Below are 14702 nucleotides of genomic sequence, written 5' to 3'. Positions count from 1 at the left end.
GTTGTCCCAGGCACTCCTGCATCACCAGCCAGGTACCTTTGGCCGAATCACTGAACCACTCGGTGCCTCGGTTTCCTCGTCTGTCAGATGGAAGTGATTCCTGCCTGCTTACTCACAGTTTATTGAGGAAGCACTTTGAACAACTAAAAGTGCTGTCCCACCGGTAGAAAGACAGGGAACTAATCGTGAAAAGTGTTCCCAAACAGGGAACACTTGATGACAGCTATGTTAAAAAGAAAGTACAAAGACTGGACAAGTTGGGTCCCGGGGGTGAGATTCTAGGGCTTTTTGCCCTTTTGTGAGATTTTCTGTCTAGGGCCATGAGACCTTCTCCATGAAAAGACATTTGTACACGAGTGCAGCCCGTGCAGGGCACGGCACTGTCGTTGCTGGTTCCCTCGGCTTGGGCGTCCCCAGGCCCCCTGCTCAGGGCTGGCCTGGGCTCCCCGTGGCTTCCATCCAGCGGGGTGGGAGCTCACCCTTCTCCCTCTGCTCCCTCCATCCCCAGAGCTGGTGGTGCCTGCGTCCTCAGGAGGCCTGTGCTGCCTTCTCACAGCCAAGACGGCTCCGTCCTGCCTCCCCACGCTGCATGTTAGTGCTCAGGGTTCCTGTGGCTTGAGGGACCAGGAACCATTTATAATTTTGTTTCTAAGGGGAAAACGTGCATTTGGAGTTTGCAGGCGAGCTGGCAGATGGACTTACTGTTTTGTTTTGTTTGAGGAAGATCAGCCCTGAGCTAACTGCTGCCAATCTCCCTCTTTTTACTGAGGAAGACTGGCCCTGAGCTAACATCCGTGCCCATCTTCCTCTACTTTATATGTGGGACACCTGCCACAGCATGGCTTGTCAAGCAGTGCCATGTCTGCACCCGGGATCCAAACCGGCAAACCCCGGGCTGCCGAAAAGCGGAACGTGCGCACTTAACCGCTGTGCCACCGGGCCAGCCCCAAGGTGGACTTTTTTAAATGGACATTTTACAGATAAACACTGAGGCTCAGAAAAGCAGGGTGATATGCCTCAAATCGCAGCAGCAGAGCTAAATTCACACCTAGAGTGGGTTTCAAATTTCCAAATTCAATTCCCAGAACAGTAACCACAGGCGGCCCTGGGCTCAGTGTCACATCTTCCGTCTTTCAACCAACTGCACTCTTGGGCCTTCCCTCCTCCTCGTGGCTTCCAGAGGCCTTCCAGCTCAGCCTGCCCTCAGTGCGGTTCCAGGGCCGGGAGCTCCGGCTGCATCCCAGGCCCGGGGTGGGGCTCTGGGTGCCATCTGATTTAAACTTCACTGGGGCTGTCGTTCCCCCGTTGTACAGATGGGGACACCAGAGTTTAGAGAAACTTCATTCAGCAAATATTTATTAAATGTCTATTTTGTGTCAGCCCTGCCTCCTGCCCTCACAATCTGCCAGGAAAGACAGACCTCACAGAGACACAATAGAGAAGGACAGACTGCGGCTGGGAAGGCTGGGGAGCTGGGTGGAGACCTCTCTGTGGGTGATGTGTGAACTGAGACCAGAGGTTGAACCATGTGACTTAACCCCAAGGCTCACACATGAGTTGGGCACAGAGACAAGTCCTTCGAGTAGCTTCTGACCCCTGTCCATACACTTCAGTTCCCTGGGCAGACATGGCCTGTCGGCTGGACGAAGGGGCCCGGCCCAAGGAAAGCAGTTTCGAGAGGACCCACCCTGACCCCCCAGCCTCTTGTCATGGAAGTTGGGAACAGGAAGCTCAGAAGCCGGGGGAGGCAGATGTAACTTAAACAGAACCTTTGGCCCAGGGGTCAAATCTCTAGGCAAAGGCCATGCCCCACCGCCTTGGCCACCATGGTCTGTAGGGGGCTGCTACATGGTTATCTGACCCCAGCCCTGGGCACAGTTGATTGGTCAAGGAGTGAACCTGTGACCCAACTGAGCCTCCAAGCCCCTTCCCTGAGATTTGCCAAGGTGAGGTCGGTTTCTCTCGGGAGAGGCCTGCTGCACCCCACTGTGTTTTCCGCTCTGTGTACAAATGCTCTCGGCCAGAACAGGGCCTGGTGCAGCCGTGGGCAGCACAGCTGCCGTGGGCTTGACGTGTGTCAAAGCGGGGAGGTCTCTGCTGAGCATGGGGCAGGTGAGAACACAGCCTCTGGAGTTAGTCCTGGGTTCAAACCCTGCCTCCATCGCCGGTTTGGGGTGTGATCTAGAGCAAGTCGCTTCCCCTGTCTGGGCTTCTGTTTTCTTGTCTGTAGAACAGGACACCAGCCTCACAGGCACCTGGCACAGGGTAGGTGCTCAGTACGTGGTAGCTGCCATTGGGGCGATGGTGTAGAAGGTACTGACCCGCACGGACATGAGCCCCTCCTAGCTCATCTGTCAGCCGTCAGGGAGGCGTGTCCACTGGATGGCGTGGGATGCAGCCAGGGTCAGACCAGCTGCGTGGCCTTGCGTGATCACTCCACCTCCCTGAGCTATTTCTCTCCCTGTACAATGTGGATGTGCTACACGGATCATGTGTGAGTGGCAGACACGCACCTCTCCCCACCACTTCCCAAATTTCCAAAGGACAAATTTCCTGAGGGACAAATTTCGAAAACTGGACTCATGCCCCCTTCCTTGACTGTGCCCAGCTACCAGACAGCCCTCATACACCTCCCTGAGGCTGTGCCAGGCCGGCCCAGCTGGCAGCTCCTGACCACAGCAGCTAATCCCGAAAAGCTGCCAGCCAGAGATAGGGGAGGACAGCAAAGGAAATCCGAAACCGGTTGGAAGGTGCTTGCCTCCAGCCAGCCCTCCCTTGCGCTCTCATCAGCCTCTCACTTCAGCAAACCCTCCCACCCACGGAGGCTGACGCCTGGACCCAGTGGAGCAGGAGCCTTTTATCCTAAGCTGCTTGTCTGTCAGCAGGAGCTGGGAATGTTCAGTATCCCCCAGCTCCGAGGCTGCAGGTGTCTCCGATTCTGGTAGGGGACATCCACTCTGCCCTGGATTCCAGGCCGACTCCAAGTCCAGACGGGGGTGCACTGGGGGACAGAAGGGCTACCGGGGCTTTGGTGCTGCCTCCAGGCCTGTGCTGGTCCCATGTGGGCTGCAAGGAAAGCAGAGGAAGGAGGAATCTCAGCTGGTCCTCTAGAGCCCAAGCCAGCTGCACCATTCCTCACTGTTCTTATTTCATTCCAGCCTCACAGCACCCTCGGATGGGCGTCCTCGTTTTACAGAGGAGGACATGGAGGCTCAGTGAGGTCTTAGGTGACTTGCCCAAGATCTCACAGCTACGAAGTATCAGAGATGAGATTCAAACCCAGACCTGGGGGCTCCTAAGCCCAAGCTCTTTCTGCCATCTCAGTCATCTCTGAGTCAAGGCGCTGACACTGCCCGGGCCTGTCCACACCGGAAGGACACCCCCACCCTCCACCTCCCTTGGGCCAGCAGAGGTCAGCCAACCAAAGCAGCCAAACTGAGACCTGGTTTGACATCTTGGTGGTCCCCAAGCCACCCTGGCCAGCAGCAGCAAGGCCCAGGCCCAGCTCTTGGTGGTGGGGAGGAAAAGACTGATATTTGTCCCACATGCTGGGCCAGGAAGGACCTTCATGGTGACCCCATTTGGCAAACTGTGGAAACTGAGGTTCAGAGAGGGGAAACGACTTCCCTGAGGCCACATTGCTACTCCCCTCACCTTCCTCCCAACCTCTTCCTTGGTCCCACCCATCCCTGGACCCATCTCTCTTTCTCTCTTTCCCTCACAGCGTGTCTTCTCCTCCTGGGTACCAGGGTCAGAGGCTTTGGACAACAAGGATCTTAGAATTATCATATCCGGGCCCTCCCTGAATGGATGGGAAAGAGACCCAGAGAGGGAAAGGAGCTACCCAAGGTCACACAGCAAAATGAGACTCAGGCTAAGGGATCCTGCATCTCCACACTTCCCATCTCCCTGGAATCACACTGAAGTTGGGCGGCCCTTTACTGAGGGAGGGCGCTGGCTGCTTCTATTCCTATCCAGACCGTGAGCTATTCACAGAAACCTGGGCTTACATGGAACCAGAAATCAGGCTTCATCCTAGCCCCATCTCCAACTTGCTGTGTGACCTTCTGCAAGCCACATCCTTATCTGAGCCTCTTCTTCTTTAATAGTGCCATGGGGATCAGGATCCCTGTCCTGCCCACTTGTCGGGGTTTCAATGAGGTTCATATGAGATGCTGGATAGAAGCCCCTTGTAAATTGCAAGGATGAGACATGGGACAGTGTCCCAGCCCAACACCTCTGGGACCCAGAATGTGATGACAGGTGCCTCCCCCCCATCACACTCAAATTGGCTTCCCCAGAGACTTGCCAATGCCGGCAGTTCCACCATTAGAAAAGCTTGCTGGAGGGTAAAGAGGGCTAGAGACAGGAGATGGGGCCGGAAGTCAGTGGGGCCAGGCGGCTCAGGGCTGAAGAGCATGGCTGTTCTCCTGGGGTCTGAGTCCAGAACTGCTTTGACCACGTCTGCGGCAGGGCTGGGCCACGCCCCTGGCCCTAGGACTCTGAAAAGCTGCTTGTCAGAGCTCAAATCGCCCTCAAATCCTACCCTATAGCTTTGCCAAGGCCCCAAGTATGAGCCCCAGGGGTGTGACCAGAGCAAGTGGAGGCGCCCAAAGCTGGGGCTGCAGTCAGGAGCCAGGAGCCAGGAGCCAGTGCCCAGTCTGCCAATGACTCACCGGGCTCCTCCTTGCTCTGGGCCTCAGTTTCCCCACATGCCCAAGAGGACTGGAAGTGTGGATCTCAGAACTCATGTCCAGACTCAGTAACACCACTGGGCTTTTGCCCATGGGTGGCAAGCCCAGACTTCTCTTTCTTCTCTTCTCTGACTCACTAGTTTCTAATCATCCCTCTAGGCCCCAGTCCGCTGTCACCTCCACCAGGAAGGCTTCATCAATGCTCTTGGGGGCAAGTGGCCCCTCCTGCATGATCCCACACCTTATTCTGCAGGCCCTCAGCCAGGCCCAGTTTTTCCTTCACTCTTTTTTTTTTTTGCTGAGGAAGATTCACCCTGGGCTAACGTCCATTGCCAATCTTCTTTTTTTGCTTGAGGAAGATTGTTGCTGAGCTAACATCTATGCCAGTCTTCCTCTATTTTGTATGTGGGACACTGCCGCAGCATAGCTGACAAGTGGTGTAGGTCTGTGCCTGGGAACTTAACCCACAAGCCTGGGCTGCTGAAGCAGAGTGCGCCGAACTCAACTACTGGTTACTGGGCTGGCCCTGCTCCTTCACTCTTGAAGTGAGAATCCACTGAATTAAAATGTGTGAGATGCTTAGAATAGCTCACGGCTGGGAGCAAGTGCCACACTGCCAGCTTTTACTCTCATCACCACGCATGTTTTACAGGTAAGAAAATTGAGGCTCAGAAAACAGGAATGACTTGTTCTAGTCCCAGGGATTATCAGTGGTAGAGCCAGGATATGGACCCAGGCAGCCCAACTCTAGGGCCCCCCCTCAGCCACATGCTGTTCTGCTTTCCCTCCTGTTAGGGACAGAGTATCTCTGCCCCCAGTAACCCAGTCCCCTCCCATGAGCACCCATCCTGTCACCCCACGCCTGCGATTCTCTCTCCCATGCGCTCCAACCCTCCCTCTCCACGAGATAATTCCATGAGTCCACAAACGTGCTGTAAAATCTGCTCCAGCCCCAAAATTAAATAGCAAACCTCCCAGGCCGCTATCACCCTCCGGCTCCCGCCATTCTTCTGCTCCCTTTATAGTGAAACTCCTCAGAAGTGAGGTCTCCGTTCGCAGCCGCCACTTTCCCTCCAATCAGACGTTCACCCTCCGCTGGAACCCCGCTTCTCAAGGTCCCCGATGACCGCCGTGGCATTGCCAAGTCGGCTTGGGGCGATGCCCAGGCTCCTCTCTCTCCCATCTGAGCAGCCTCGGACCCAGTTGCTCACTCCCACCTTCTTGAAACACTCTCTCCACTGGCTCCGGCTCTCCTACCTCCTGGCTGCTCCTCCTCGTCTCCTCAAACTCTAAAGGTCAGAGGCCCCCTGCTCTGTCCTGTGCCTGCTCCTAGGTGATTCACCCATCCTCACGGCGTGGGCTGCCATCTGTACCCTGGCAACTTCACATGTGGACCTCCAGCCCCATCCTCCCCCTGAGCTCCAGAGGCACAGACCCACCCACTTCCCCGGCTCCTCCCCTTGGACATATTACAGGCGTCTCCACGTTAAACTGCCCGAAGGCACCTGGTCCCCCCCGCAAACCTGCTTCTCCTCCGTCTTCTCTTCAAAGTAAAGGACCTCACCTTTCCTCAGGTGCTCAGACAAAAGCCTTGGGGTTGTCCTTCATTCCCCACTTTATCTCACAGCCCCATCCAATCCGTCTGCAAATCCTATCAGTTCTAGAATCCAGGCACTTCTTCCCACCCTCCCCGCCACCCCCTGGTGTCTGAGCCACCATCATATTCTGCCTGATTTCCTGTTTTCACCCTGCAGTCTGTCCTCCCCACAGCAGCCTTTAAACCATCGACCATATCCTCACCACAGCCTAAAAAGCCCCATGAGATCTGGCCACCAACCCGGCCCACTTCCCCCTCCGTCTCCACCCCTGGCACCCGGGTCTAGCCACTTTGACCATTTTGCTCCTTCTGGGTCACGACCAACTCCTTCCGGTCTCAGAGCACTTGTCTGCCTGGAGTGCTGTCCCCCAGATCTTCCCGGACTGGTCCCATTCTCAGTGCCTGGCCACCCATTGCTTGGCACGTAGTAGCTGCTCACTAAACCATCTACCGAACCCACAGGGATGGGATGGCAGGACAAGGGCCGAGAGTAGCAGGAGTGCCACGTCACCACCAGGTGGCGCTGCAGGCACGTCCCTGGGTGGTGACTTCGTGTCCAGCCTCCTGATTCGTCCTCTCAGCAAAGCCTCCTAGGAGCTCTTGTGCCAGGCTGTGCCATGGGGCACCAGCTGACTCAGCCCCGGCTCTGCCTGTCCTCCGGTGGCTATTGGTGGACGTGGTCCAGGGCATCCACAGAAGCCTGGAAGGAAGGGAGGGCTGGCTCCCACGGCCTGAACTTCTCTGGGGAGGGAGCAGATGTGTAGGCGTGAGGGGGTGGGAGTGGGGAGAACTGGGGTTCAGCCAGAGCAAGGTGTCTGCGATGAAGAGTTCTGGGGAGGCCTCGACGTCGAGTCCATCCATTGAGCCTGGGTTTGCATCCCACCTCCTCTGGTCCTCTGCATGCTTTTCACAAGCCTGGCTTGACTCTGCACCTCGGTTTCCTCATCTGTCAACAGGGGATAAAAATGTGAGCAAGAACTGAACCCCTGTTTTGGGGAGCCGAGGTGGACTGCTCTATTGGAATGAGGCTGAGGAGCTTTTGGGGGGCCTCCCCGGTGGTGGGTGGTGTGTGCATGGGAGTAGTGTGTGAGCTTGAGGGAAAGGCAGGTGGGCAGGAAACCAGCAGCCCCCCGGGGCCTCGGTCTCCTGTTCCATCAAAGGGGGAAAGTGTCTAGGGCTTCCCCTGCCCTGAGGCCTGTGACCTGAAGAGAGTGTGTGTGTGTGTGTGTGAGAGTGTGTGTCCCTGGGTATACGGATGTGTCTATGCATGTCTGTGTTTGAGCGTGTGTGTCTGTGCAAATGTGTCTGTACATGTCCACACCTAGGAGCCCGTGGGTGAGGACAGGCAGCCTCTCAGCTTGGCAGAGGAGGATCAGGGATTCCAGCAAACCAGGGGCTCTCATCTCCTCGGGGCCTGGAGCACCTGCTCAGTCAGTGCCTGGGGCAGTGCCCTGAGAGGGCACCAGGACATCCCGCTTCTGCTGCAGCCGCCCGACCCCAGTAGGTGGATCTTCTCTCTCCATCTCTGCCCACGGAGCACCCTGTGCTTCCTGATTTGTGTGGGTCTGCATTCAGACCCCAGGCCCTCCTTCCCTCAGGGGCACAGCATCACTCTCACCTGCCAGCCCTGCCGGTTGAGGAGGCTGTGGACTTCCTGAGGGTGATGGGCCAGGGATTAAGTTGGAGGGGCCAGTCTCCAGCATCCTCACTTCCTCATGTGGAAAGTCAGCCTGGCTCTTTTCCCGTCTCCAAAGAGACAATTATTAAGCACTTAATGTGTGCCGGATGCTTTATACATCTGGTCAGTACATCCTCACAACAGCCCTTTAAGGTAGCTTTATGCCCATTTTACAGAAGAGAAAACTGAGGTTCAAAGAAATGAAGTGACTTGGCTGAGATCACACAGTAAGTGGGATTCGAACCCAGCCTGGGTGGACTTTCTGCTGACACAGCTGGGTTGTGGGAGTGGGAAGGGGGCACAGGTTCCCTCTTCTCGGCTCCTGCTTTCCTGGGAATGGCCATCTGCCCGGCCGCCTGGCTCTTGGTATTTTGGCTCGAGTGACCTCCAGGGGAAACGGCGGTGGGTGGATAGGGGCAGAAGGCAAAGGAGCTGCTGAGGTTTTTGGAGTTCCTGAGCTGATTCTGGCTTCTCTCCACACAACCACCCCAGGCTGGCCAGGAGGTTTCTCCGCAGTTCTTTCTCCCAGACAAGCAAGCTAAGTCAGCCATCTCCCAACTCCTGACGGCCCTGCCCAGACAGTCTGAAGAGGCCATCCTTCTAGGCCCAGCTTCAAGGCCACTTCTTCCTGGAGGCCTTCCCGGATGGATGCCCCATCAGAAGTGGCCTTTCCCTCAGCGCTGCCTCTTGTCTCTCTGGACTTCTGAGCCACTTGGGGGCAGAAGCCCCATGTCCAATCCCCAGGACCCAAGCAGGGCTGTCAGGGTAAAGATTCAGTGAGTGCTTCCTCAGGGAGAATAATAATGATAATAAACTCTACCGTTGGTTGGGTGCTCACAAAGTGTCCAGCCTTGTGCTAAGTGCTTTTCAGGCAGTTTCTCAAGCAGTCTTTCCCACAACCCTCCCTGTGAAGTGCATCCTATTATTATCCCCATTTTACAGGTGAGCAAACTGAGGCGCAGAGAGGTGAAGTGACTTATCCAAGGTCACACAGCTAAGAAATGGCACAGGAAGGTTTCAAACTATCTGGGTCCAGAGTGTGTGTTACACTGAGGTGAACTGTCAAGAAATGGAGATTCTAAGGATTTATCCTCAGCGGGCACTGCAGCCCATGGGGGTATCTTAGACCACCCACTCTAGGTGGGGCTGGGCTGGGCAAAATAGTCTGTCTCCCTTCTCATGGCGCCGGAAGACGGAAGCACCCTAGATTCCAGCCACTACGCACGTCACCCTACCCTCTGACCTTAGTGTTCCCATTTTCTAGAAGAGGATTCTTGCCCTTCCCCAGCCTCCCAGGGCACCTGTGAGGAGGGAGTCAAGGCTGCCATTTTCAAATGGACTTTTCCAGTAAAACCTCTTTTTCAGCCACAATCATATCCAAAAGGCCAACATGTGAAACTGATAAAGGGGTGTTTTATCAGCATAAATTTCTCAGTTCAGGGTGCTGACAGGTCCTTAGTCTGAAGTCACTTGCAACGGTAAGTGTGTGACAATTGTGCTAGACACACTCCCTGCCCGGGGTGTTGGTGAGGGCTGCGGGGCTGCTGGGAGGTACCCCAGCGCCCAGTCTATTTCTGCAGCTTGTCTGAGCCACGTGGTATCAAGAAAGCCTTGAGGCAAAAAGCTGTTTTTAAAAAATGAATTCAAATCAAGCTTTGGTGACAGTTCCAAAGCCCAGCCAGGGGTTCTAGGTGTCTACAGAGCCCCTCTGATGACCCCAAGCCCTGGCTGTGGGACCCTAGGCAAGTCCCTTGCCCTCTCTGGGCTTCTGGCTCCCCCTTGGAGGCAAAGGAGGCTGAGGTCCACTTCCAGGGGCCCATTCGTTTACCTCGACAGGTCTGGATTCAGTGATCAGAGACACTTGGCCAATGAGCCAGCTCCCCCACGGCTTCTCAGATGCCTCGTGGGTGAAAGTCAGGCAACAGAGTGTCTGTGGAGGGAACCTTCAAGACTGGCCTGGGGGCTCAGCTGGGGTGTGGGAGACGGTAGGCAGGGCAGACAGGGGTGGGATGGAGAGGGGGCAGGGAGCTGAGCAAGCCCTGAGAGTTTAAAAATAAGTCCTGAGTGCTGTCAGCTACAGCCAGCCACGGCTCCCAGGGCCTGGTGACATCACCAGGGCACAGGATGTCCCTGGCAGGGGCTGGGGGTGGCGGAGGGGAGGGGGGAGGGGGGTCCTGACCTGCCCTTTCTGCACCTGGGAGCTGTTTGTTTTTGGGGAGAGCCAGCCTTGGTTGTCCTGGGCCAGAGGGCTGCCAGGAGTGCACTTGGGAGCGTTCCATCTTGCCTCTGAGAAGACCGAGGCCGGGGGGGGGGGGGGGGGGGGGGGGGGGGCGGGGGGGGGGGGGGGGGAGGCGCCTGGCTCTCACTGAGTGGCTCTTGAAGCCTGGTGGGCATGGGGTGGGGACCATCTGGAGAGGAGGCTCACTGGGATGGAGGGCAGGGGAGGCCTCACACTGCACCTGACACCCCTGAGCACAAATACGCTCCTCCAGCCCCTCCATCGCCTCTGCTGAGGAGGGACTGGTGGGGCTCAGTGCTGTCCCTGTTTTACAGACAAGGAAACAGACCCAGGCAGACAAAATCACCTACACAGCATGCTCAGCTGGGATGGAGTCTGAGCTCCCTGGCGGTCCCCAGCTTGAGCTACTGAGCAGGAGAGAGCTAAGGCGGAGCCAGGGTGGGTATGGGGGGCAGGGGAAAGAGGGGCTACCAAGGGGATACAGGGAAGAGGGGAGGGAGGCCCTGCCGCCTCTGCTGTTGGGGCGCCCTGTTCAGCCTCCCTCCCACCCCTCCTCCTCCTCCTCCTCCTCAGCCCTCCTCCACCGGCTCCATCCCCGCACTGCCCTCAGGACAAAGTCTGGTCTCCTCACCAGGCCAGGCTCTCCCTGCACATCCAGCCTCGTCTCTCACCATGTACCTGACACACTCTCAGCCTCAGCCTCACCAAACTGCTCCTAGGTCCCTATAGGAGCAGGGATTTCAGGCCTCCGAGCAGCTGAGCAAGCTGTTCCCGCTGCCTAGAATACCACCTCTCATATCTTCCTGGTGAACTCCTAGTCATCCTTCACCATTCAGCTCCGCGCTGTCCTTGCTCCATGAGACCATGGCTGTGACGGTGGCTGTGCTGTGATTGCTGCACGCTGTTGCCGTCTTCCTCTACTTTCTATGTGGGGCGCCTACCACAGCATGGTGCGCCAAGCGGTGCCATGTCCGCACCCGGGATCCGGGCCGGCGAACCCCGGGGTGCCGAGAAACCGAATGTGCGCACTTAACCACTGCGCCACCAGGTAGGCCGCTGGGGCCTGGCAACTCTTTTAGGGAAGTGTATTCCCTTCTCCATGCTCAGCCAACGGCTGTTGTTCGGAGGCCACAGTTCAGACATTCCCTGGCCAAGGCCTCCAGTCTGCTCTCCCCCGAGACCCTCACTCGCCCTGTCCTTCCATCCTGCCCCCTCACATCAGAGCAGAGGCAGTCCCTACCAGCCACCCTCCTGCTGTTTGCTTGCTCACTCCCTCAAGAGCAGCCACGGGGGCCAGCCCCATGGCCGAGAGGTTAAGTTCGCGCTCCGCTGCAGCGGCCCAGGGTTAGGATCCCGGGCAAGGACATGGCACCGATGGTCAGGCCACGTTGAGGCGGCGTCCCATATGCTACAACTAGAAGGACCTGCAACTAAGATATACAACTATGTACTGGGGGGATTTGGGGAGACATAGCAGAAAAAAAAAAAAAAAAAGATTGGCCACAGTTGTTAGCTCAGGTGCCAATCTTTAAAAAAAAAGAGCAGCCACTGGGCGGCTCCTAAACCTTAGAGAGTGCAGGATTCCCCTAGGGGGCCTGTTTCAAATGCAGAGTCCCAGGCCTCATCTCCAGGAGGCCCACTCAGAGGGGCCTGGGGTGGAACCCTGGCATCAGCATTGTTAAGCAGCCTCTCAGTGGCCACGACCCTGCTTTAGGAGCCTCCTGGGGGGCAGCATGATTAAGCCCAAGACGATGCCCTGACCTGGGCACCGAGGCAGAGCCAGTGCAGTCGTGGTGGGCCTGGGGGCTGGGGAGGACCTCAGGTGGCGGCAGCCTGTGTCCTTTCCTCCTTTCCCAAGGGCGAGGAGAGTCATACCTGGGCAAGGGGCTTCCCCAGACGCAGTGGGCCCGCCGGCATCTGCTGCACCGGTGTGCGCGCAGGGCTCCGGGCCGCCGGCTGGGAGACAGCGTGGGTATAAATAACCACCGGCGGCCAGGCCGGCTGAAGTGCGTGCGAGCAGAGCGAGGCAGCAACCGCCGCCAGGGAGCGGGGAGGCAGAGGCGCTCCGCGGGGACGGGGCGGCGCGGCCCGGAGCTCCCTGGGCTCCCGGGTAACCTGCGAGGAGCAGGGGGCTCCGGGCCTCGAGGCGGGGCCGAGCGCTGCACGTTGAGCTCCAGCTAAGCCCGAGGCGGACGTGCGACAGCGGCCGGCACCGGGCTGGGGGGCGGCTGAGGACGCCGACGCCGGGACGGGGGCCGGGGCAGCTCCGGGCAGGCGGACTCCCACCCCCGCGGCGGGCGGCCACGGCCCGCTGTGCGCCCAGCCCGGGCCTCGGCGAGCCTGGCACGCCGCTCTGGGCCCCGCTCTTCCCAGCGGTCCGCCCGGCCCCGCCAGCATCCCCGGGCTCGGCGGGCGCGGAGGAGCCGTCCCGCGGTCGGGAGGATGGAACAGCGCGGCCGCCCCAGCTCCCTGAGGCGCCGCCGGGTACCAGCCCGCCCGACGCCCCTCGCGCCTGCGCCAGGCTGGGGGCCGGGAGGAGGGGCCGGGGCCCTCTTCCTTGGCGCGGCCTGGCCTGGCCCAGCGTCCTCCATTTGCGCTTATCGCCCAAGGGGAAACTGAGGCCGCTGTCCAGGGGGCACCTCTGTCCAGCGAGGGAGGTGCCCGTGGGGATGGGGGGTGATCGCCCTCGCTGGGATCCTTGGGCCCCCAGGAGAGCCCAGATAGCGGTGGGAGCCCCAGCACCACCTGGGGCCATGGCTTCTCCTCTGTTCAAAGGTTCCCTCCCTGACCCTGACACTGGGTGCTCTGGGTTCGCCTGCTCGGGGAAGCTTCCTCAGCCGCTCCTCCCACCCCCCTGTGCCCGGAACACCATGTGTCTTGTATTCCAAAGTAGGCACTGAAGCTGACGGGTTTCTCTGCCTACCCTCTGGATGACGTTGGGTAGACTTTGCCTCTGTCAGCCTCAGTGTCCTCACCTATAAAATAGGGCTGCTCATGGGCCCTCCCTCTAGTGTGGGGAAGAGCCTGCTGCGTACACAGCTAACTGAACTGCCCTTATCACTGGTCACTCCCTCCTAGGGCCTCACCCTGGGCTGGTAGGCGGTGCCCTGCTGGGCTAGTTGGCTCCCTGTGGACCTTGGCCTTTGCCGGGGAGCATGTGGTCCAGGCCTGCCCTGTGGCCTGGCCGTCAGCAGCAGGTGGGGCTGGTACTGAGGGGCACAGGGGGCCTTGCCCAACTGCCCTCTGCACAAGACTCCTTGGAACACCTGGGGGTCCCCTGCAGTGCACCCCATGCATTCACTCCCTGAGGTAGCCCACCCAATGCCTGTTTCGAGCACCTCCTAAGAGCAGACTGGGATGAGGAAGGTATCTGCCCAGGCCTTTTCTGTGCTCAGACACTGTAGGAGCCTCAGTCTTTCATCTGTAAAATGGGGATAATCACGCCTCCCTCTCTCCCTCCCCTTCTGCTCTGCCTCTGCCAGGAAGACGTGAAATGCCACTGTCCCTGCTCCTACTTCTCAGGCCTGGATGGTGAGCCAGGGCTCTGTGCTCATTTTACCTTCCGACAGCAATTTGAGGTGAGAAGTGGTGTCCTTTTACAGTTGAGGAAACCAAGGGGTACAGTAACTCCTCCAGGTACGGTGACCGGCTGTTCTGGTTTGCCTGGGACCCAGGGGTTTCCTGGGACGCAGCACTTTCAATGGGACAACTAAGAGTCACCCTCCCTCCAGGCCACACACCTGGAAAGTAACAGCGTCCGAGTCCAGAGTCTAGCAGTTTGGCTCCAGAGGCCGTGTGCAGCAGCACCGAACTATACTTCCCTCAGGCAGTAGTTGCTGAATGAATGAATGCATCCCTGCTATCCCTGCCCCCCGCCCTGTATATCTGGACCCAGTGTGGACTCTGCCAGGAGTGTCCTGTGGGAGGCGAGCGAGGTCTCCGGGCTCAGCTGCTGCCCCTGGCCCCTCTCTGGTTCAGCTCGGCCTCAGGGAACCCCAGGGTCCAGCCATCAGGCGCTTAATTACCCTTTTGCTTACTGGGAGGGTGGGTTCCCAGAGGGGGAGCTACTCGCCCCCTAATATCAGCTGCGTCACTTTGTTTCTTGGGAGCTCAGTTTTCTCATCTATAAAATGAGGGTGATAAACCCGCCTTCCAGGTTGCTGCGGGCATTCGGGCCAGGTAGGTGAGGCTCCTGGCACAGACACAGAGGAGGCCCTCAGTACAAGAACGGTGTTATTGTTGCTTATTACTATGTAATTATAGCACTCTACTCCATCAAGCACGGCCTCCTGAGGGCCACTGTCCTAAAAGCTCCCCATGCCTTCAAGTCCAAAGAAGTAGATACCATATTTCAGGTGAAGATCTGAGTTTCAGAGAGGTTGTGACCTGCCTAAAGTCACAGCAGGAAGGGGCAGGGCCAGCATTTGCAGGGTTCCATGCTCTTGTGGAACTTAGCTCAAGTGCTGGCAGTTGGTGGTGGTATGGGGAAACTAA

At 58.1% G+C, this 14702-nt stretch overlaps 1 protein-coding gene across 3 annotated transcripts; it reads right to left on the bottom strand.

Moving 5' to 3' along the window:
- Positions 1-1351: 1351 nt before the first annotated feature.
- On the bottom strand, positions 1352-13080 carry LOC124230182 (collagen alpha-1(I) chain-like). Of its 3 annotated transcripts, XM_046645980.1 has the most exons (3): positions 12084-13080; positions 7175-7237; positions 1352-3066 (listed from the first exon to the last, which is right to left on the bottom strand). In XM_046645980.1, exons 1-3 carry the CDS (start codon positions 12961-12963, stop codon positions 2879-2881), a joined length of 1131 nt encoding a protein of 376 aa, XP_046501936.1. In that variant the 5' UTR covers positions 12964-13080; the 3' UTR covers positions 1352-2878. The 3 variants fall into 3 exon arrangements, 2 of the variants coding, with proteins under 2 accessions (XP_046501936.1, XP_046501937.1); XM_046645981.1 differs by lacking the exon at positions 7175-7237 and having other exon boundaries at positions 12084-13079; XR_006886099.1 differs by lacking the exons at positions 1352-3066; positions 12084-13080 and adding an exon at positions 7910-9780 and having other exon boundaries at positions 5102-7237.
- Positions 13081-14702: the final 1622 nt, after the last annotated feature.

This window comes from Equus quagga, chromosome 19, assembly GCF_021613505.1.
Source record: "Equus quagga isolate Etosha38 chromosome 19, UCLA_HA_Equagga_1.0, whole genome shotgun sequence".
Lineage (NCBI taxonomy): Eukaryota > Metazoa > Chordata > Mammalia > Perissodactyla > Equidae > Equus > Equus quagga.
This window is presented reverse-complemented; position numbering and strand designations above follow the sequence as displayed.